At 29.4% G+C, this 25,705-nt stretch overlaps 1 protein-coding gene across 1 annotated transcript; it reads right to left on the reverse strand.

Annotated features, from left to right (window-relative positions):
* Window positions 1-22,474: 22,474 nt before the first annotated feature.
* LOC112285025 (uncharacterized) lies at window positions 22,475-24,240 on the reverse strand. Its single transcript, XM_024525480.3, has 4 exons — window positions 24,048-24,240; window positions 23,733-23,826; window positions 23,305-23,538; window positions 22,475-23,003 (listed from the first exon to the last, which is right to left on the reverse strand). Exons 1-4 carry the CDS (start codon window positions 24,078-24,080, stop codon window positions 22,720-22,722), a joined length of 645 nt encoding a protein of 214 aa, XP_024381248.1. The 5' UTR covers window positions 24,081-24,240; the 3' UTR covers window positions 22,475-22,719.
* Between the last annotated feature and the right edge of the window lie 1,465 nt (window positions 24,241-25,705).

Here is a 25,705-nt window from a genome sequence, read left to right on the forward strand (position 1 = left end):
ATTAAAATATATATATATATATATATATATATATATATATATATATATATATATATATATATATATATATATTATACAATACTTAAATATACATAGATATATTATCTTTAAAAAAGATTTATTACTTTACATATAAAAAAACTCATATTATTTAGAATTTTAAAGAAAATCTATCAAATATAATTCAATCTATATAAATATTATAATTTTATTCATTCTTGAAAATACATAATTTAAATTTCTATTTTGAGATTATTTATAATAATAATCTATTTTATTAATTATAATCTTATTTTTTTATTTTTTATTATTAGGACTTAAATATGTACATAATTTATCTTATTAATGATTGTTACAAATATAATATAACTTGACGATCAAATAATTAGAATAATAAAATGATAAAATAATATGTTGTAAAATAATAATCATCACACATATAAATTTATAACATATAATATTAAATTTTAGTATTAATTTAAAAGTATATATATTTATGTTTTAAATTTTTTATTGTCATAATATATTTATTTTAAAAAATTTATATTTATGTGTAAATATGTATATAAATATAAATTTATATATAAGCATTAGAATTTTATTATTAATTATGTATTTTAAATCATATAAAAAGTATATTTTATAAAAAATTATCTTAAAAAAATTTAAAAATTAGATTCTTAATAAAAAATATATATATTTTATATTCAATTTGTCAATAATAAATATAGATCGAGAATATATATATATATATATTCTTTCTATATATATATAATATTTAATTTAATTTTTTATCATATATAAATTTATTATTTTATAATAAACTCAAATAGAAAAATATGTTTTAAGATAAATTTGGGTAATTTAAAATTTAGAATAATTTTTAGCTTTTAAATGATATATTTTTTTATAAAGTTAATGTATAAAATAAAATAATTTAAATACATCAAATCAAGTCTATGTATGTAATAATTAATATATTTATTAAAAGCATTGCATTCTAAATTATAATTAAGCCTTTATTTTAAAAAAATATTAAAATAACTCAAGTTTTTATTAAATTGACCCATTTGACTTAACCATCCTGAAAAACAATTAACTTCTAGATTTTATTTTCTACTATTGAATCAACAATCAACAAAAACCATTTGCATTCATCATTATTCTAATCTTAATTCAAAAATTAATCATAATAGAGTTGTGTGGTAATTCGACTTTATAGTAAAAAATAAAATCATGGATGTTATTTTATAAGAGCCTAATAGAAAGTTATAGTAGAAAGACAAGGATAAATAATAAGAAGGTAGTAAAAACTTTAGTCTTAATGCTCCTTTCTATAGAAAGAACTTCTATTTACTTTGTAGAGGTATAAATGTCTCAAATCAAAGTAAATGAGATAAGTAAATAATATAGACATCTTTAGGAGAGAATTAATAATAGGCTTAAGCAAATAATACTTCAAATTACCAAAAATTGATATCCAAAGAGGATCAAATGTAAACTTGAATCAAAATTAGACCTCAAGGCTTAAAATTGTGCATCTATAGCAATTTTAGAATTCTTTTATCAATCAAAAGCTGGAATTTGAAAGAACACTATTGAAGAGATTTTTAAAAGTTAGTTTCATATCGTTTGAATTAGTATTAAGGTTTTGAAGGATTTTCAAAGTTAATAGTATATTTAGTAGATTTAGATTTTAAAAAATAAAATTAAGTTTATAAATTTTAGGATTTTACAAATTATATAGCATGTTTATGGATAAAAATTTAGCAACTTATGTCACAAATATATATTTATTGTAATTATTATCTACATAATATGAATAGGTAGCAGTATATAAAGTTAAATTAATTTCATAATATCTTCTATAAAAGCCTCCTACAAGCTCCATAAATGTTGCTTTGACTTTATATATATTTGTAGTTGATTGGTTGGTTAAAAATTTGGTCAACAAGTTAACCACATACTATACATATTGGTAGCTTGTAAAAAAAAAGCTAACTATGTGGCACCCGTATAGAAAACTTACCTTAAAAATAAAGATACATGTTGTGCAAAGTCAATACATTTTGGAGGTCTTATAAAATGTTGTCATATAACTCCTATGTAGATAGTATATATAAAAGTAAGAGTGAAGCCTTCTTCACTCTTGTCAAATCTTTTCTTGTTTTTAGTTTAGTTTTATTTTCATTTAATATACATACTTCTTTATTTTTATTTTATTATACTTTATTGAAAAAGTTTTATGGTTTTTTTTTTTTTTTTTTTTTTTTTTTTTAATCAAATTTTTATCTTTAATAGATTGATAAGAATATACTTACAATATTTAAAATTTGTCTTTTTTTATTATTAAGAATAGATTACTCCTTTCTTTTGATCAGACATAAGTGTATTAGAAGTTATAAATTATCTTCTTCTAAACTGTTATAAATTTCTTTGTTTTTAAATTCCTTCTTTTATATATGTTCAATAATAATAGATATTTCTTTTCTTCTAAGTGTTATAATAGAGCTTTTCAAAATAAAAAGTGCAATGCCACAAATGTAAGAACAATTGAACGAATTAATACTTGCAATACATTAATTTAATTTATTGCCACAAGGAAGAACAAAAATGACAAAAAAATAGAGATATACAAATGATTGAAACTGCTTCAATATTTGTATGAAATTATATCCCTTTTCCTATTATGAAATATCATTCAAGCACTAGAGAATCAAGAATTGCCTTACTTGAGAAGTTTGATGGTACAAGATCAAATTTTTGAGGATTCATCAATCATGTATAATTAGCAATTGAACTTCAATTCTAAAACTATCTAATTTTAAGATTACAAGTCGAGTTTATTGGAACACTACTTTTTGATTCTATATTATGATAGTTTTCATCTTTTTTTGAATAACATGATTTAATATTAGATAATTTAGAAGCTTTTTTGGAAGAATTTTGATATATGTATGGAAAATATGATATAGTTTGTGTTGCAACAAACAAGATCTATATTTTGTGACAAAAAAATAAATTTTTAATATATTATGCTTTATAATTTAGACAACTTATAATTGATATCAAGTGGGATGATGTTGCACTCATTAGCCATTTTTTTATAGATTATAATATGAGATAAAGAAATTAATTTTTAATTTATTTGATCCTCAAATATTGAGTCAAGTAATTGATTTTGCTGTAAAGTATGACAATCTAATTTTGATCTAAGAATTGTATAAATAGGCCTCAATGTTATTATAATTCAATGGCAACATAAACATCTTTTGTGAATTAAAATAATCCCCCATTAGTTGAAAGTCTATTCTAATCCAAAATAATTTTAATTAATTCTTAATTCTACCTTTTTATGATTATCTTATAAATAATGTCCAATAAGTCGTACAACCCTCTTATTATGAAAAAAAAAAAAAAAAATCCTTCTAATTCTGGCTTAAGATCCTAAGGCTTTAAGTATTAATTAAATCTTACCTTTACACATTCCACAACAATACAAATCACTTGTATAATTCACAATTATAGACATAAAGATAATTTATCTTTTTTTATGAATCAATTTTTAATTCATGTAATTTTAATTTTAATTTTAATTTTAATTTTAATTTTTTTAATATTAATTTACATAAAAAAATAAAAATTCATCTAAAGCAATTTCTCATTTACAATCAAGTTTTTATCGAAGAATAACTTTTTATCCATATTTAAACCACCATTTATTTATAAATAATTTAATATTAAAATTATTTAAAATTTTAAATAATTCATCTAATTTAAAACACCATTCATTTATAAAGTATCATCCAAATTTAAACTAAGTTCATCCAAATTTTAAAAATCTGCCTAAAATAATTCATTCTTTAATTGCATCTTAGCCTAATTTATTCCTTGCTCGCAACTTAATTCATTCAAATTTCTAGAATTGAAGGTGAATTTGGGACGCCTCCACTTTGATTTATTGCTCTAGATGCTCCCACTTCTAAACTGACTACTAAGTAAATAAGATCGCCTTTTGCCAACAAGATTATCTTCCTTGCCTAATACTCTTTTGTCATCCTCTCAACTTACTACACTAAATTTCCTTCAATCACAATGCACTAAATGTTCTGCTCTTTCGTTAATGCCTTTGAGTGGATTTTGTGGTCAAAATTGAATTGGATTAATATTGCAATAATAGACATGCTAAACTATTCCTACAAAATCACGATCACCATCTAGTCTCAAAAGCTTGTGTAGCTCTAGATAATTCTCCTTGTGTATAGATTTGCTGAAATTCTATGAATTTATACAAGAATTATTGGGCTACTAGATTTATGATCTAAGTACCCAACCATCACATCTTTGCTACTTAGTACTAACACATGAATTTAAACTCTGCACCTCTAACCTAACTAACTCATAGCTTAGATCTATAACTTGCTAATAATCACCATTCCTTGAGTGATTCGACAACACTCTAATACCACATACCAACCTCCTTGAAAGTCAATGGCAGCTTGAAATAATCCACCATCACAATCTCTTTGTAGCTTGAATGGCTTTTGAATTTTATACAATAGCATTGAATTGGATCCACAACTCATCAAGTCAAAGCCCAATATGAGTTAGATCCAATTGAGCTCCCAACCCTTATTGACACAATGTTGACAATCTACCTTTCTTCAGCATCCACTCCATCTTAATCATTGCAACCAATGTAGCTTGATATTACCAAATCTACATCGCCCCTTGTGGACTATTGAATTGTAATCAATATAAGACTACAGATTAGATCTATAATTTTCTTGTAATAGAACAGAGTAGTGCCAACAATAGATCCAAGTTGCTTTTATGTTCAAGTATTAGATTCTAAGAATTGCAGCTGAAATTAGATTCAAAGATTATTGTACCCTTTGTTGTGAGTCACATACGTAACATGATATATTCCTTTGTATAGATTGCAAACTACTCTGATGAGACCCTTGGTGGTTGCGACAATTGTACTATAACCTTTATTGAAGAAAGAACCTTCAACTTTATATCTAGAGAAATTGAGTATAGAATATGGTTTGAGAAGCCTATACCAACTAGCTTAGACAAGACTCCTCTCATCTTTGGAAGGACCTTTTCGTAACTTTGTATGTTGATAATGATACATCCGCCAATTGAGGGAATCAAATGCATATATTAGCTACCATCCAACAACTTTAGGAACTAGATCTACGAGATCTCTAGCCACAACACCACAATTATTAGAAACAAGGCAGCTAATGACTATAAAATTGTTATCTCTATTATTGGAACAAATCATAGTACTAAATGGAAGAACTAAAATACTAACAACATAAACTTCCTTGTATCATTGACTCTAACAACATTGACATCAATGCATTGAAACATGCACTTTCTAAAAACTAGAGATTGTTGCCTCCATATCGTATGGAATTAAAACTAGTAGAAAAAGATCGGACAAAGAACCATTTACGACTCAAATCAAAATTACAATGTAGTTAAGCCTTACCAAAATCATAGCATCTAGTTGCTCTACTTAAATAAGTATGTGAGTGTAATCTCTACAGTCGACCGTACATCACTAAATCTGGATCTTGTTCCAGCTTGTTCAAGTGCTACAACTACACCAATGAAGAAAAAGTATCTTTTGCAACCACCTTGAACTTTGAAGATCCATAACAAAAATACACACTACAATTAAAAACCAGAAAAGAAAGTGCCACACTATAACATATCCATAATATGAAGGAGACAAGAGGAAGAAAAAAAAAAAAAAAAAAAAAAAAAAAAAAAAAAAACTCATTTAAATTTTAGCTCTATTAAATATTTAATGGAAATAAAACTACTATTTAAAATCTTAATTTTTTTTAGCTAATCTAAAGGGACGATTCTTATACTAACTCATTAAAATATTTTAGTGACTTAGTATAGGAATCTAAATTAAAGAACCTTTGCTTGGTTTTTTAGATGAAGAATTTATTCAATGACATAACATATTTTTAGTAAAAAAAATAAAACTTGTTCATGTAAAAGTTATAGATGGTCATCCATTGTCTTCTAAAAGCATTATTTATAAAATATTTCTTCTAGAAGTAGTATCTAATGGTCATAGTAATTTTGTAGTATTTAATATCATTAGATCTCCTTCTTATTCAGTTATTTTAGATTTATTGTGGTTAGAAAAGTGTAATCCTTGAATAAATTAAATTTTTCTTGACTTTTTTAAAATCATAATTAAGAAAATAATTAATCAAATAAAAAGTCATAAGTCTAGTACAACCAAACATATATTTGTAGGTGCAAGAGTTTTCTTGCATGCTGCAAAAAAAAGATCACCTTGTTTCATTTACATCACATTTGTTTTTAACGGTAGAAAGACTTCAAATAGAATTTTGAGCCAATATTAAGATTTCAAGATGTATTTGAAAAGAAGAACATAGATATTCTTTCAAAATATCATCCCTATGACTACTCAATTGACCTTCAAGAAAAAACCTAACCTCTATTTGGACCAATCTATAGTTTATCATAAAATGAATTGGTTGATTTCAAAGAGTATATTGAAGAAAATCTAGCTAAGAACTTTAAACACCATTCCTAATCATTACTATGAGCTTTAATTTTATTTATAAAGAAAAAAGATGGATCATAATTGATATATGTTGATTATCAAAGATTCAATAAGATCACTATCAAGAACATATATCTGCTATCTTTGATATTTATACTTCTTAATCAGTTGTATTAAGCTAATATCTATACAAAAATAGATCCACAAGAGGCATACAATTTGGTATGCATCAAAAAAAGAGATGAATAGAAGATTACATTTCAAATCAGGTATAGATATTTTGAATAAAATGTCATGCTTTTTGGACTTACAAATGTAGTAACAATTTTTCAACATTTAATAAATAATATCTTTTAAGAGTTTTTAGATAATTTTATTGTTTATTATCTAAAAAATATCTTAATTTATTCTAAGAATACAAAAGAAAATATAAATTTTATATTGATCGAGTAATATATTAATACATTAAAAAATATAGAACTCTATGCTAAGATAGAAAAGTGTATATTTTATACTACTCAAGTCAACTTCTTAAAATACATCATTTCAAATGATGGACTTATAATGGATCCTAAAAAAGTTCAAACTATTATGGATTGAAAGATTTCAAAAACGATAAGAGATGTCGAATGATTTTTAGAATTTGCCAACTACTATTGGATCTTCATCAAATACTTCTCTCAAGTTATAGTTCTACTTACATGTTTTACTTATAAAGATAAACTTCAATAGAATCAAGAAGCAAAAGTAGTATTTGAAGCTTTAAAAAAAACCTTTGTTTTTGCACCAAACTTACATTGTATCAACTTTTTTAAGTCATTTTTTATAAAAATGGATGCATCAGACTTTGCTTTCAATGCCATGTTGTTACAAATGGAAATAAAAGATAAACTTTATTTAGTAGTTTTTTATTTTAAAAAAATTTTACCAATCAAGATCAATTATGAGATTTACATCAACAAACTTCTTGCAATTGTGGTTTTATTTTAAAAATAGTGCCATTATCAAAAAGACACTCTTAATTCAATCACCATGTATATGGATTACAAGAATCTTTAGTATTTTATATCAATACATATTTTAAAACTTTGTTAAGCCTGCTAAAGCATGTCTATGTCAAGATTCAAATTCAAGATCACTTATTGACTAGAAAAACAACAAGGTTTGTTAGACGTATTCTTTAGATAATCTTATCTTACAACAAAGGAAGAAGATGCTACTTTTAATCAACAACAAGTAATTCTCTTAAAGACAGAGCATTTTCATCTTTGAGAAATAAAATCAATACTAATCATTGATTCAACTTTTATGAAGCAAATTCAGTCAAGTATGTCTTTTGATTTACTTATTTGTAATATTAAGAAAAATCTTTCAAAGTCTCATGATACTTTTAAGTTTGAATTCAAGAATAATTTATTATATTTTAAGAATGTTTATATGTTTTAAAAGGTGAAGCTTGATTATATGTTCTTCAAGCTTATCATGACTTTTCAATAATAAGATATTTTGGATATAATAAGACTTTAAAATTAATATCTAAGAATTTTTAGTGGCTCGAAATGTGGAAGGCAATTAAAGATTTTGTACAATCATGTGATACTTGTATAAAATCAAAAATTCCTTGTCATCAATCTTATAGACTTCTTCATCCATTATCTATTCCATTACAATTATGATCTTTAATTTCTATGAATTTTATCACAAATCTTCCAATTTCAGATTTTTATGACTCTATGTTTGAGATAGTAGATTATTTCACCAAAATGACATATTTTATGTTATGTACAAAATCTATCATAAATGAAGAAATAACTAAGTTTTTTCTTAATAACATCTATTACTATCATATATTATCTAAGGATATGATATCGAATAGGAGAACTTAGTTTGTATGAAGATTTTGAAGAACTCTTTTCAAGTTTCTAAAGGCGGATATAAAATTATCTTTGTCTTTCCATTCTCAAATTGATGGACAGCCAAAGTATGTAAATTAAGTTTTTGAAGAGTATTTGAGGTGTATCATCAACTACCAACAAGACGAGTGGACAATTCTTTTTTCATTAAAAGAGTTTGCTTATAATAATATGATGTATTTTTTTATATGATAAATATCTTTCTTTGTTAATTATGATTATCATCTATGATTTGATACTTTTGACTTTTCATAAGTTGATAATCTTGTGGCAAAAGATTTGGAAAATCATTTATTTGAGTTATATACAACAATAAAAGAACGACTAAAAAAGACTCAAGAACAACAAAAAAATAATGCGAATACTTATTACATGCAACATCATTTCTACATTGGTGATAAAATATCATTACATTCTCATAATATTAAAACTGTTCATCCTTGTAATAAGTTGGAATATCGTAGATTTAGACTATTTTCTATTTGTGAATAAGTCAATTCAATCACTTATTGATTATATCTATTGGAGTCTATGAAAATCCATCTCGTATATCACATGTCTCTTTTGGAGCTATATAAGATAGTAAATATCTTAGAAAGAAGACAAATAACACAACATCTTATAAAAGTGGATAACAATTAAGAATTTGAGGTTGAAGAAGTTTCAGATTTGAAGTAGCACCAACTTGGGTTAAAATATCTTATTCATTGGCACAAATATGATATTAATGAATACACATAAGAACCACCAAAAAATCTTACAAATGTAGCAAAGAAGATCAAAGATTTTTATTAACAACATCTATCAAAATCAAGATAAAGGATAGCAAATCTTTGCTACAAAAAAATATAATTTAGGAAAGATTTTATTCTACCTTCTATCAATAGCTAGTAGATTCAATTTAAGAGCCATCATTTGTTGACTTATCAAATAAGACATTATAATAATCAGAGCCTTTAAGACAACATAATAGAGATAAAGATCTTCAAGAGCGACATATTTTTCCTTGAATAGATAGCAAAATATAATACATTTGATATTATAACTTGGAAGGAAGTCTCGATATATGGTGATTTTTTTAGAGGTAAGAATAACTTTTGATGATATTATAAATATTTTATTTGAAGGAAGTTACAAAGATCTCAACAATTTTTAAATAACAAGGTGATTTTCTTGCCTTGAAATCAAACATTATTAATGGTTGAGAAGATTTATCAACTACCTTTGAAGGGAACAAAGATCAGATTATGTAGCAAATATAATTCACCTATCTTAGACTTCTTTGATATATGATCACCATTGTTTGTAGAAGTCATCCTTAGAAGGAGAAGTAATGTCACAAACATGTATTAACTGTAATTATTACTTTAAAAATAAATAGATAGAAGTATGTAAAAATAAATAGATAGAATATGTAAAAATAAAATAATTTCATAATATCTCCTATGGAAGCTTTTTTGAAGCTTCATAGACTGATTTGACTTTACATGTGTTTGTAGTTGATTGGTAGGTTAAAAACTTGGTCAACAAACTAACTACATACTATACATGTTGGTAGCTTGTGGAACAAGCTAACTATGTGGTGCCTATATAGAAAATTTGCCTTGTAAGTTAAGACACATATTGTATAAAATCAACACATTTTGGAGGTCCTATAGAACATTGTCATATAGCTCTTAGGTCAATAGTATATATAGAGGCAAGAATGAAGCATTCTTCACTCTTGTCAACTCTTTTCTTGCTTCTAGTCTAGTTTCAAGAAGTCTTTAGTTTCTTGTCTTTAAGTAATATCCATTCCAATTTCTTTTTAATATACATACTTCTTTATTTCTATTTTGTTATAATTTTTTGAAAAAGTTTCACGTGTTTATTTATTTTCATGAAGTTTTTGTCTTTAATAACTTGTTCTTGTATCTATTATGAATGTATTTGAAAAATTTGATATCAAACAAGTAGTTAAATTGAAGAATATGAGAGTTTTTGTAGGTAGTGGTCTCAGATAATTAGAATTTAGGATTAGTGAGGGATTTCATAATCTAATAATATCTACTAGTTTGATTGAAGCAAAATTTAGTGAAAGAAATTTAGACTTCAATGTTTATATATAACCTAATTTTAGAATATTTTTATTATTCAATAAAAAGAATATATGTTGAAAGATCAACATTCAAGTCGAAAAAGGAGGGTGGCCAATAACCAAGAGGTTTTGAAAGTTTTTCTTACAATTAATAAGTTTATTTTTTTTCAAATTTTGTATGCTTTTTAATTGCTTGTTAGTTGAATTTTACATTAAAATTTAGTTAAGATCTACAATTCAATTGATATTTCTTGAGGTTTCAAATAGCTATAATTTTTTATTAAATTTTATTTTTATTTTTCTTAGAATTATTTAAGATTTTATTAGAGTTGATCTAAAATTTAGAATTTGGTTAACATTCATTATAATTTAAATTAAGTTTTTAATCATAACTTAATTAGAATTTGACCTAATATTTGATTAAGATTCATTAAGGTTTCAATTAGGATTTTAATTAGGATTTGATCTAAAATTTGGCTAAAATTCATAAAGATTTTAATTTGAATTAAATTAGGATTTAATTAGAATTTATTTAATATTTACTTTTCAAATTTACTTATAATATTTATTTAATATATTTAATATATTTATTTAATATATTTAATATATTTAATATATTTATTTAATATATTTAATATATTTATTTAATATATTTAATATATTTATTTAATATATTTAATATATTTATTTAATATATTTAATATATTTATTTAATATATTTAATATATTTATTTAACATATTTATTTTTTAAATATTTAATTCTTATATTTCTTTAGAATTTTTTGTTATATTTCTTTGAAATTAATTTGTGACTTCTTTGTGTTTCTTTTGTAGCTTCTTTTAAATTTACTTGGATTGATTAAAGTTTGATTAATATGATTAAAGATTATTTAAAGTTTATTTAAGACTCTGTTAGACTTAATAGAATTGTTGTTACATTTCTACTTATCTTCCACAACAAGACGCTCAATGTATTTTTAAGTAAGAATAAAATTAATATGACAATGGCTACCTAAGCTTCCGTCTCTCATGGAAAAAACTTACATGTGTATCTAAAAGGAAGCTAAAAAAAAGTCTTTATCTAATCTTCTCTCTATTCCTTTCATTTCCCTCTAGTATTATGTTCTATCTCTTATAAAGTGTTCTTATTCCATAGTTGAGAAATTGATATATGAAGAGGTGATATTGATGCAAGGAGACAATGTATAAGGAGATGATCATACTATAAGGAGACGATATATGAAGAAGTAATCCTATTCCAAAGAGACAATACACAAGGAGGCAATCTTGCTATAAAAAATTAATTCATAAGAAGACGATTCTATTGCAAGATAATCATGTTGTAAGGAGTTAATCCATAAGTGGATGATCTTGGCACAATATGATTCTCTTATGAAGAGACGATGCACAAAGAAGTGATTTTATTGTAAGGAATTGATCTACAAAAAAATGATCTTGCTACAATGTAATCATTATGCATGGATACAATATATAAATAGGTGATTTTGTTGTAAAGAATCAATCCATTGGAGTGGTATTTAAGCCTTTTAATGATGCATAAGATGAGCTTGTGAAGATTATTATGTTGCTACAATTAAACTCATTGGCTTATCAATACTTTTTAACTTCTTGTAAGGCTATTATTAATAAATAAATAAAGTAATATTTCAACTTCTTTATTTTTTTACTTGAATTATTTCTATTTGTTTGAGTAGTCCTTAATTACTATGTATTTAAGCCTTATATTATAATATTAGCAATGCTTGAGCACAGAACTAAGAGCCTTTTAGTCTTAAAATAAATCTTTTATTTAAAACCACATAATTTGAGTATCATAATAAGATTTGTCATATAGTTCTATAATTTAGTTAAGTTTTGAGTTTCGATATTTTTAGTATATAGGCTAATTCTTTAGTTAATGTGGATGTAGTTCATTAGAAGCAAAAGTATTTGGATTGAGTGTATCAAGTTTTGGAATATTAAGCATGGTAGAAATAATTTTTTTTACTTTTATTGATTTTATTTTTAAATCCTATTTCATAGTTTTCTTCCCTTCATTATACAAAGTTATAAATAAGACCACATTAATTCTTCTACAAAAAATTATATATGACTAAATAGTATATTGTTAACTTCAAGTACAATATAGTGAGCATCTTGATTTATTAAGCTTATTAAATAAAGAGCTATACTAGCACTCAAGTAATTTGGTCAATCTCACATATTTTAACTATTATACATCAATAAGAATAAAAAGGATGATTTCATGTCCAATGAACTTATATTAATCCTTAGACACTATAATTGACAATCTATAGACTTCACTCCAAGATTCTTCAAATTATTGGTGTAGTTCCAAAAAAACATCTGATTTCAACCTTAGTGATTTATGGAATTCTTTTCATGAATGGAACAAGTATAGGACTAGTGTGCCTTTGACATTGATTACTGATAAGAGTATGGTATAGTCCTATATATCTTATTTGTCAATCCTTTAGCTATATACAATGGTGTCTTGGCAACTAATTTGCTTCTTTGATATGTGTAAAAAGATATTTGCATGTACATACAAATTCTAGGTAGTTGAAAAGATGTAGGTTTGCAAGTTGGAATCATTGAGTGTGTTCTTTTGGAAGCTCTATTCTTGCTAATGGTTATCTATAGTTGTAATAGAAGTTATCTATGTAATTCCATATTTAATAAACTACTCTCAAGTTGATGTTTAAAATTCAAAGTCATATTAGATACTTATAAATATCCTAAATCAACATTACTATAGTCTTAGCTTTAGAATCTATTGTAATAATTATATAATGATTATTAGATGTGGTATTTTTTTTGGTAATTTTCATACACACTAGTATTGCAATCACCAAGGGAGGTAAATATTCATGTTATTCTACTATTGCAATACGAAGATAATTTCAAGATGTAATTTAAAAACACTCTATTATTAATTTTGTTTTATTTTTTGTGTTTTTGAAGATACTACAATTGATCCCATGTTATTAGGATTTTGAATCCTTGTTGATTTTAGATCCTTATTGGCTTCTTTTGGAAAGATATAAATGTATAACCTTATACATTTAATTATAATCTGCTAACAAAGAGACTTTTTTTAATTGATATGTGTATTATTATTATTTAAGTTGTATTGATGTGTTAGTTTATATTGTAGAACAGTAGCTAAAAGATAATGTTTGGTAGATGATGGTGCATGCTTATTTGATGCAACTCAAAAGGATTTACTAGCTCTTATGGCATAAATATTTTTGAAATGTTAAATTGAATTTTAAAAAATCCATAACTAAATGCATGCAAATCACTCTAATTTGACCAATTAATGTCACGGCCATAATCATGTAAGCTAATAATTACACATACAAATAGGTAGAAATAAGTAAAAGTAGGTAAAAGTGAGTTAATTCTATAATATTTAATATGAAAGCTTTCTAGATGCTTCCTAGACGCTGCTTTGACTTCATAGGTGTCTTTAATTGACTTTTTGGATTAAAAACGTGGTCAACAAGTTGGCCATGTGCCACACATGTTGTTAGCTTGAAGATCAAGCTAACTATGTGGCCCACACGTAGAAAAACTTGTCTTGTAAGTCAAGGCATGTGTCCTACAATGTCAACACATATTGGAGGTCCTATAGAACGTCGCCACGTAGCCCCTAGTTAGATAGTATATATAGAGACAAGAGTGAAGGCTTCTTCACTCTTGTCAACTCCTTTCTTGCTTCTAGTCTAGTTTCAAGGGTCTCTAGTTTTCTTCTCTTTTGGCAATAGCCATTCCAGTTTCTCTTTCAATATATATATATTTGTTTATATCTATTTTGTTACTTCTCTTTGAGTGAAGGCTCACTTGTCTGAATTGTTTTTTCATCGAGTTCTTGTCCTTGATAGATTAACAAGAGTACACCTACAATATCAGAGCTTTGTCTAATCTTGATTAAGAGTGGATTACCTCTTTTTCTTGATAAGATATAAGCATATTAGAAATTACGGATTACCCTCTTCTAAACCGATATTGTCCTTAGTATTTTCTTTGTCCGCAAGTCCTCTCTTCTATTTGTCTTGAGCGATATTAGACATCTTCTCTCTTCTAAGTGTTATCATGGTAGAACTTCTTGAAATGAAGAGTGCAATGGCACAAATGCAAGAGCAATTGAGGGAGTTAATGCTTGCAATGCATCAACTCAATTTACCACCACAAGGAGGAACAAGATAGGCAGGAAGTGAAGATATAGAAATGGTTGGAGCTGCTTCAATATCTGCACCAAACCATGTCCTTTCTCCTATGGTGGAATACCCTTCAAATGTTAGAGAACCAAGAATTGTCCTACCCGAGAAGTTTATTGGCACCAGATCCAAGTTTCGAGGATTTATCAATCAAGTGTAACTTGTGATTGAACTTCAACCCCAAAGCTATCTAACTCTAGGATCACAACTTAGATTCATTAGTACGCTTCTTTCAGGTTCGGCACTATCGTGGTTTTCATCTTTTCTTGAACGACAAGATCCAATATTGGATAATCTAGAGGCTTTTTTGGTAGAGTTTCGATCCATATATGGAGAACATGATGCAATTCGTATTGCAACCAATAAGATCCGTATTTTATGATAAGGCAATCGATCAGTAACGTTATATGCTTTAAAATTTCAACAATTTGCAACTGATATCAAGTGAGATGATGCTGCACTTATTAGCCAATTTCTCTACGGATTATAATATGAGGTAAAAAAATTAATGCTCAACTTACCTGATCCTCAAACATTGAGTCAAGCAATTGACTTTGCTGTGAAGTACGACAATCGCCTTTTTGAATTCCGATCTGAGAACCGTACAAGTGGACTTCAACGTTACTATAATTCAATGGCAACACCAACATTTCTTCAACACATACATTCGGAAGTAGACGATATGCAAATTGATGCAGTACGTTTCAAACCTCTTACTGAGCAAGAGAAGACTCGTCGTCGTCAAGAAGGATTATGTTTATATTGTGGAGAACCAAAGCACACTCCTCAACATTGTCCAAAGAAATGACGCAATCACAAAATGAGGAGTATGGCTATAAAAGAAGATAATATGTCGGAAAACGAGTTTGTCCAGCTATAATAGGGACCGTGCGGCTGGAACCTTGCACAACATCTAGTAAAGGTCCTATTCTCTCCTCAAAGCCCTCTCCTTGTTTTACATTAAATGTTATTTTAGGACCTAAACATTACAAAGTCTCTGCCTTATTAGATTCAGGAGCCTCAGCATGTTTTTTAGATGAAGAATTTACTAAAAGACATAGCATATCTTTAGTAAAGAAAACTAAACCTATTCATGTAGAAGTCATAGATGGTCGTCCATTGTCTTTTGGAGATATTACTCACGAAACCCTTCCTATAGAAGTAATAATCAATGGTCATAATAGTTTTGTAGTATTTAATATCATTAGATCTCCTTCTAATCCAATCATTTTAGGTTTATCGTGGTTAAAAAAATATAACCCTCAAATAGACAAGATTTCTCGAACTCTCACTTTCTCTAAAAGCATAACTAACAGTATAGTTAAGCAAGTAAAGAGTCATAAGTCCAGTTCAATTAAACCCATATTTATAGGTGTAAAAGCTTTCTTGCATGCTGCTATCAAAGAATCACCATACATTATTTATGCTACACCCGTTTCTACTGGTGAAAAGATTTCAAGTGGCATTCCAAGCCAATATCAAGAATTTCAAGATGTATTTGAAAAAAAGAATGCGGATACACTCCCGGAACATTGTCCCTATGATTGCTCAAGTGACCTTCAAGAAGGAGCACAACCGCCATTCGGACCAATCTATAGTTTATTACAAAATGAGTTGGCTGAATTCAAGGAGTATATTGAAGAAAATCTAGCCAAGAATTTCATACGCCATTCTAAATCTCCGGTAGGAGCTCCAATTCTATTTGTGAAGAAAAAAGATGGATCATTGCGGATGTGTGTTGATTATCGAGGACTCAACAAGATTACCATCAAAAACAGGTATCCACTATCTTTAATATCCAGACTTCTTGATCAACTGAATCAAGCTAAGATCTATACAAAAATAGATCTTCGAGGAGCATACAATCTAGTACGCATCAAAGAAGGAGATGAATGGAAGACTGCGTTTCGAACTAAGTATGGATATTTTGAATACAACGTCATGCCTTTTGGACTTACAAATGCACCAGCAGCTTTTCAACATCTAATGAATGATATTTTTCGAGAGTTTTTGGACGATTTTGTGGTATGTTATCTAGACGATATCTTGATCTATTCTAAGAATCTAAAAGAACATGAACTTCATGTTCGTCGTGTGTTACAAAAATTAAGAGATGCAGGACTCTATGCCAAGATAGAAAAGTGTGTATTCTACACTACTCAAGTCGATTTCTTAGGTTACATCATTTCAAATGATGGACTTATGATCGATCCTAAGAAAATTCAAACTATTATAGACTGGAAGATCCCAAAAACGGTAAGAGATGTCCAATGTTTTTTGGGATTTGCCAACTACTATCGGATCTTCATCAAAGACTTCTCTCGAGTTGCAGCTCCACTTACATGTTTGACTTGTAAAGAAAAACTCCAATGGAATCAAGAGGCGGAATTTGCTTTTGAATCTTTGAAGACGGCGTTTGTTTCTGCACCAATGTTGTATCGTGTTGATTTTTCCAAAGCATTTTTTATGGAAATAGATGCATCAGACTTTGCTCTGGGTGCAGTTTTATCACAAATGGGAACAAATGACAAACTTCATCCAGTAGCCTTTTATTTAAGAAAATTCTCAATTGCAGAAATCAATTATGAGATCCACGACAAAGAACTTCTTGCAATTGTGGATTCTTTTCAAGAATGGCGTCATTATCTAGAAGGCGCTTCCAGTCCAATCACCATGTATACGGATCATAAGAACCTCGAATATTTTATGTCAGCACTCGTATTAAATCGTTGCCAAGCTCGTTGGAGGATGTCTTTATCAAGATTCGAGTTCATCATCACTTATCGGTCAGGAAAACAACAAGGTTTATCCGATGCTTTGTCTAGACGTTCTTATCTTGCACCAAAAGAAGGAGATGCAGCTTTTGAGCAACAAAGAACGGTTCTCTTGAAGCCGGAACAATTTCATCTTTGAGCAATAAAATCAACATTGACTGTTGATTTGACTTTTCTTAAGCAAGTCCAGTTAAGTATGTCTTCAGACCTTCTTGTTCATGATATCAAGAACAATTCTTCTAAATCTCATGATCCATCTAAATTTGAATTCAAGAACAACCTACTCTATTTCAAAAGATGTCTATATGTTCCAGAAGGAGAAGCTCGTTTACGTGTTCTTCAAGCTCGTCACGACTTCCCAATAGCAGGATATTTCGGATATAATAAGACTTTGGAGCTGATATTTAGGGATTTTTGGTGGCGTCAAATGTGGAAGGCAGTTAAAGATTTTATAGAATCATGTGAAGTTTGCTCAAGATCGAAAACTCCTCGTCATCGACCTTTTGGACTTCTTCAGCCATTACCCATTCCAGAACAACCATGGTCTTCTGTTTCTATGGACTTCATCACGGATCTTCCAATCTCAGGTTCTTATGAATTTATATTCGTGATAGTAGATCGTTTTACTAAGATGGCACATTTTGTACCATGTACAAAATCTATCAGAGGTGAAGAAACAGCTAAGCTCTTTCTTGACAATATCTATCGCTATCATGGATTACCCAAGGAGATTATATCAGATAGGGGAACTCAATTTGTATCAAGATTTTGGCGAACTCTTTTCAAGATTCTTAAAGTGGATGTAAAACTATCTTCGGTATTCCATCCTCAAACTGATGGACAAACGGAGCGTGTTAATCAAGTTTTGGAGCAATATTTAAGATGTACCATTAATTACCAACAAGATGATTGGACAACTCTTTTGCCATTGGCAGAGTTTGCTTACAATAATACGGTACACTCTTCTACAAAACAAACACCTTTTTTTGCTAATTATGGTTATCATCTATGACTTGATACTTTTGACTTTTCAAAAGTTGATAATCCTGCTACGAAAGATTTGGCAATTCATTTATCAGAGCTACATGCAACAATGAAGGCGCAGTTAAAAGAGGCTCAAGAACAATAAAAGGCCAATGTGGATGTCCATCGAAAGGAACAACCATCATTCATATTAAGTGATAAGGTATGGCTACTTCATCGCAATATCAAGACCACTCGTCTTTGTGACAAATTGGACTATCGAAGGCTAGGACCATTTTCTATTTCTGCACAAATCAATCCAGTTGCATATCGTTTACATCTATCGGAGTCAATGAAAATCCATCCAGTATTCCACATGTCTCTTCTTGAACCATACAAGACAGTGGACATACCAAGAAGACGACAAGCTCCACCTCCTCCTATAGAAGTGGACAATAATGAAGAGTTTGAAGTAGAAGAAGTCTTAGATTCAAGGCGACGCCGAAATAAATTAGAATATCTTGTCCATTGACACGGATATGGTATTACTGAACGCACATGGGAGCCAATAAAGAATCTTACAAATGCAACAAAGGCGGTGGAGGCTTTTCATCGACGACATCCATCAAAATCAAGATGAAAACCTTCTTTATAAAAGAAACAACATCTAGGCAAGATAACATTCTACTTTCAATTCTTGTTCGTAGCTTCGTTGTAGTAGTGGCGCTCAAGAGATGGAGAACCAACAACCAGTGGATTCAACTCAAGAGCCTTCATTTGCTGACCTACCGGGCGAGACATTATGATTGTCACAACCTTCAAGACGACACAATCGAGATGAAGATCTTCAAGAACGACATGTTCTTCTTCGAATAGATGGTGAGATACAATGCGTTTGGTATCACGATTTAGGAAGGGACTCCCGATGTTTGGTGATTTTGCTAGAGGTAGGAACAACTCCTCATGGTATTCCAAATATTCTATTCGAAGGAAGTTACGAAGGCCTCAACAATGATCAAATAACAGGGTGGTCTTCCCGCCTTGGTATGGGACACTACCGATGGTTGAGAGGCCCTATCAATCATCTTCGAAGAGAACAGAGATCAGAGTATGTGGCGAATACAATTCGTCGCATTATAGATTTCCTCAACATATGATGACCGCTCCTCGTGGAACTCGTCTCTAGAAGAGGGGGTAATGTCACGGCCATAATCATGTAAGCTAATAATTACATATACAAATAGGTAGAAATAAGTAAAAGTAGGTAAAAGTAAGTTAATTCTATAATATTTAATATGAAAGCTTCCTAGACGCTTCCTTGACGCTGCTTTGACTTCATAGGTATCTTTAATTGACTTTTTGGATTAAAAACGTGGTCAACAAGTTGGCCATGTGCCACACATGTTGTTAGCTTGAAGATCAAGCTAACTATGTGGCCCACACGTAGAAAAACTTGTCTTGTAAGTCAAGGCATGTGTCCTACAATGTCAACACATATTGGAGGTCCTATAGAACGTCGCCACGTAGCCCCTAGTTAGATAGTATATATAGAGACAAGAGTGAAGGCTTCTTCACTCTTGTCAACTCCTTTCTTGCTTCTAGTCTAGTTTCAAGGGTCTCTAGTTTTCTTCTCTTTTGGCAATAGTCATTCCAGTTTCTCTTTCAATATATATACTTGTTTATATATATTTTGTTACCTCTCTTTGAGTGAAGGCTCACTTGTCTGAATTGTTTTTTCATCGAGTTCTTGTCCTTGACAATTAAATACAAACATTTGAGAAGTTGTATAAGAACTAAATGTAGACTTCTTGCACAATTATGACCAAAATCTTCTTTACTTCATAGAACAAAATAATTCTTCACTAATCGCATATGAATATTCTTTTTATTAAATAAGTATTTGTACATAATCGATAAAAGCTACATATTATTATTGAGAATCTCTTATAGATGTTTGTCAACTTATCATAGGTTGTATAAGACAAGTTTAAACATTATGTCCACAACCATTGCAATTTTTGCAATGCCTCCCACTTTTTGTCCCTTCAACAACTTCAAATTCTAAAAATATTTGTTGAGTAGAACATTTATTTTGTCTTGCATTATTAAGTGTTCCTTGTATTTGTTCTTTTTGTTGATTGACAATGGATTTTCTAACCTTATATTCATTAAAGCAAGCTCTAAGAAATAAATACAAAGTCTTTCTTGTTGATGAATTGGTAGTAACTCAAATGAGCAACTAATTATATCAAAGACCATTTGAAGGTCATTAAACAATACAAATGTATGTCTTTTTGGTAATAGAAGAAGTAAATTAGTTATATTTACTAAGTGGTATTGAGAATGAAAGTCGCCTATTGTTAAAACACCTCCATTTCAAACAATACTTTGAATTATATGTTTATATATAATTCCTAATGTCTTTGTTAATGTACTTGTACAAAAGTTGACATTTAATGTTCTTTTTGTATCTTTGAATTGCTCAAACACAAGGTTGAAAGCAAACATGAAGACTTTTTTCAGAATATTTTTGTAAAATGAAATAGTATGTTGATAACATATGCAAGTTCTTTCTAAACTTTCTTAGGCATTAACCTCTTTTGTTGTATTTTCAAAAAATTAAGAAACAAATTTGTAATTACATAAATAAGAAAATTTATATAAACTATTGCATTAGACTTCTATAAGTGAAACTATTAAGAGCTATTTGACGCAATTTATAATAGTCTTAATAAATAGTACAAGCAATAATATGAGTACTAGGATTTCTTTTATATAATACAATGATAATTTTCTTTGGTAGAACTCATCCTAAAAACATTTCAACTAGCATTTCTTTTTGTGTTGGTTGCAATTGTCTTACTAACAAATTTCTTATAAGAGAATGTGATAGGCCATGGTTATGATGACTATTTCAAATTATTAGTTGTTATTATGTATTACTTTGGATAAATTATGCATGCAATACAAATAGACATTCAATTAATCAAATTGCAGTATTATGTTGGCAAATTGGATTAGTCCACTTATAATAAACATATCTTCTATCATATTTAAAATCTATACAATCTTTGTCACACCAATGTTTACAAACAATATAATCTTAAGTAGAAACAAATTCATTTATACTATCTTTCATTTGTTCTAAAGAACCAAAAATCCCCTCAAGTGGAAGATACATATGTGACATATTATTTATTTCTAAATTTAAATACTCTAAAAAATACCTCCCTTTGAATATAAAATACAATATCACAATGTAGAATGATTAGCAAACATCTTGAATACATGAGAATATATATACTAACAATAGAAGGCAAAGAAAAGAAACCATTAAATATAGCCATTTATAATTAGTTGTTATTGAAAAGATGACTATCATTACATTATATCGATTTTTAAAAAACCATTATTTTCTTAATGGAAATGCAAATAAGAATAATGATGATGTACTTACAACCTTTGACTAAATTGATCCATCCATCATCACATTAGTAACATCAATGGGTGAAGAACATCAATGGATCAATTAAGACCATTTTAACATTTCCTTAATTTTAAATTAAACTTTAGATATCCAAATTAGTTATGTTAAATATTTTATTTTCATTTAACCTTATTAATCCTTAGTAATTCAAACGCCTTGTAGATCCTAAGCCAACATGTCAAAAAAAAATCAAAATTTCAAAATTCGACTTTATCCGCATGCATCAAAACCATTTAATACTTTTCTTCCGTTTTATTTTGTTTTGTTTTGTTTTGTTTTTTTTTTTTCATTACATGCGAACATTACATGGTAGCCATTTCAATTAGCTACATGCTATCTAATGTTTTGTAAGCCAGCGATTTGTACAACCTTCAGTTTGATGGTACTGAAATGTTTCTAAGATTGTTCAATTTTAAAAATCACATAACCCCCAATGATGATAATCGCCAGTTGAAGTGAAAAAATAGTCACTGCATCAGTCGGGAATCAACTTGTATATTTACTGTTCTCCCATGAAATAGAGGCATGTAGAACTTCAGGTACGATCCGAGTCTTCCAATACACTGTAGTCTTTAATAACAACCAGAGTTTAAGGGTAAAATTCTTTAAGGTGTAGCTGAAAATAGTCCCCAGCAAATCTCTGATATTCGCTTGCTTCAGTACGATCGTAAGAGAAAATGGGCATGGAAACCAGATCACGACTTGCCCCTAGTTCGCAACATCCATTTGATATCTTGCAACATGCGCGCAGACATTAGTTCTTCATCTAACCTCTCTCTGCGAGAGATTAACAGGAGTACCACACCCACGAGTGTGTACAGTGTTCCCAAACATGTGAATCTTGATCTCCAAACCTGATGATTGGAACATTGACCTGTGTGTCTTCTTAAAAGCTTGAAATTCGTCAGTGGTATCTCTCTCAACGAAACTACACTTTCAAGGGTTCGTGGGTCGACTTGAAAAGTCCACTCTTGAGGCTCTGTAAACAAAAGCTAATGTTATTCAAGATAGACCAAAAAATCGCTGTCTAGAGTGTTTCATTTGTAGGAAATCAATGCTATTTAGTTCCGTATCAAGTACATGCAAGGTACTGAAATTCTATGATGTATAGGTTGGAAGAGCTGTCATTTGCTACCGATGGAGGCACATAATAACAATTACTTTAAAGAGGGAAAAGTTCCTTCCGAAACAGATAGCATACAATGGTTATAAAACGTTATGAAGAGAGAAATAGAGAGGGGGGAGGGGATAGGGAGAGCTCTCCCTCTGAACACACTTGCCTGCATAGCATGATGTCCCTGTTTCTTCACAATTTACTGCAAATGTGTAATTTCCCTCTCTGAGATCTTCAAAAGCCAGTGAAGGTTTTGCAGGCATTTTTGACAAAAGCATACACTCCCTGCGGCCAGGTTCACTGCATGCATGCAGGGATAGGCTGCATGTCGCCCAGCAATTGGCATCATTCTCTGTGCTTTCAATTGTGACTGTATGTAAGGTTGACGGTGAAAGAAAACCTGCATGGCGAGTAAGGTAAAAATTCAAAACCAACAACATGAACTGCCTCGAAAATTGTCACAGATCCTATTCCGAAGAGCGGTACGCGTCAGAAAACATACACCCGCATTATTTACATCTTAATTTACCACACTAAAAGCTAAACCGTCATTAGGAAGTCATGGAGGTGTAAGTGATGGAATTAGACACAAACCTGCAGAAAATGACGTCGCTCTGTATTCGTACTTCTCATCGTCGTCTTTGAATATTTCAAGCGGCTGGTCACTCACCGGCTGTAAAACACAATTCTGCATTCAATCCGCATAGTAAGAAGTGAAAAGAAATAGTGTCCCAACGTAAAATCGAATGCAAGAAGTGATTTTCCGACATCTCTATTTCTTCGTCCAAGTAATAAACTCATTAGGGCTCTTCCGAATTACACAAGGAAATAAAATCAGAAGTAGCTAGAGGAGGACACCAGCAAGACCTAGCCACGGTAAAATCTGTCTGTACAATGAATTGAAAGTACCGTGAACAAAAGGCTAGAGAAACAAAGATCCATACAACTCGAAATCAAATTCTCGCTTGTAGCCCTAGAATTGACAACAACGCGCAAAATAAAATTTCCTGCACCAATTGTAAACGATCGACGACGAAAGGATGTAAGCTTCGACTCTGCGAAGGGTTCTTGTAATGGTTCTTGTAATGCATCACGTTCCAATACAAAGGTAGCTAATCAATGGATACACTTAGTAAATTTCACAAAAAAAAAAAAAAAAAAAAAAAAAAAAACACACACACACACACAAGCATGAAACTCGACCAAACCAAAATCCAAGGCCCTAATTCAAAATTGCAGAAAGCTTCCAGAACAAGAAAGGTAAGTTTCTCAAAAATCTACATAGCAAAAATTGAGCGAGTGGAGCGAATAGATCAGCGCGAAGACGGCGATGAAGAGCGAGACGCTTGCAGTGCGACGCCTCCAAGCGGGGCTTCTATGGCGAAGAGGTACTACTTCCATCGCCTGAGTGACGACGCCAGTTGAGGACAACGAAAACAACAACAACGACGACAACAATAACAACATCAGCAACAAAAGCAAGCAACGAGAAATAAAGTAAAAAGGTACTAAACTGAACTGACGACGAAGACGACATCGCGGGGTGTGGCTCCCGCGCAGCACGGTCTCCCGGACCTGCTGACTCACCTACTCATCATGATTGCGTTTTCACGGATTAAGGCCCTCGAGGAGCTCGCCCAGAAGTCGGTCAGTCATACCTGGCAGCTGGCCCCGATGTGGACACGGTGATCGGTACCTTTTCCCACCTTCTTCCTTGCTCGTGCACTTATGCGTGGACCACAATAAATCAAGAACGAACTAAATTTTATCTATGTATTTTATTTTATTTTATTTTTTTGGTGCATTATGCGGTATTTACAGTGATTCCAGTACAGTGACGTTGAGGAGAGCTCAGTTTTAACATATTACAGTAGATTGAAAATAAGTAAAAGCGTGAGGTTTGATTGGCCTATATTTGTCATGAGACTAAGAGAAATATTAATATTTGTGATTGAGATTAGAAATTTTAAATCCGGATAGTTCATAAAGTGCAATTCAAGCAAGTAAATAACAGTTAATTTTTGGTGTAGTAGATGTGCCATTATCCCATAATTTCGTTTTTGGTGTCAAACATATACATGTTTGACGAAGAATTTTGTGTCCATGATATTATTGGATATATATATATATATATATATACACACACACATAAAAACTGCAATCTCTCACATTGTCATCCATCCATGTTTTATATTTGACTAATGAGAAGGCTTATTTGTCTCTTTGTCTTATAAAGATTGGAATTGCTACACATAATGTTATACTTATGTCAAATATATATAATTTAATTAATAATTTTTAAAAATATTATTTAACTAATATACTTTATAAAATACATTTTATATTATTTAACTAATATACTATATAAAATACATTTTATAGATTGTGTCATTTGCATGTAAAAACTATCATGATGTTTGTTGTATTAATTCAATAAATACACAGATGTTTATTTATTTATTATTATTATTTTATTTTTTTCAAAGACGTATTGTACAAAATATCATTGAATCCTATATATATATACATCAATAGTAAGTGATGATGATGATAACAAAACTTTTTGT

The sequence above is a fragment of the Physcomitrium patens genome, chromosome 7, assembly GCF_059467195.1.
Source record: "Physcomitrium patens ecotype Gransden chromosome 7, ASM5946719v1, whole genome shotgun sequence".
NCBI classification, from domain to species: domain Eukaryota; kingdom Viridiplantae; phylum Streptophyta; class Bryopsida; order Funariales; family Funariaceae; genus Physcomitrium; species Physcomitrium patens.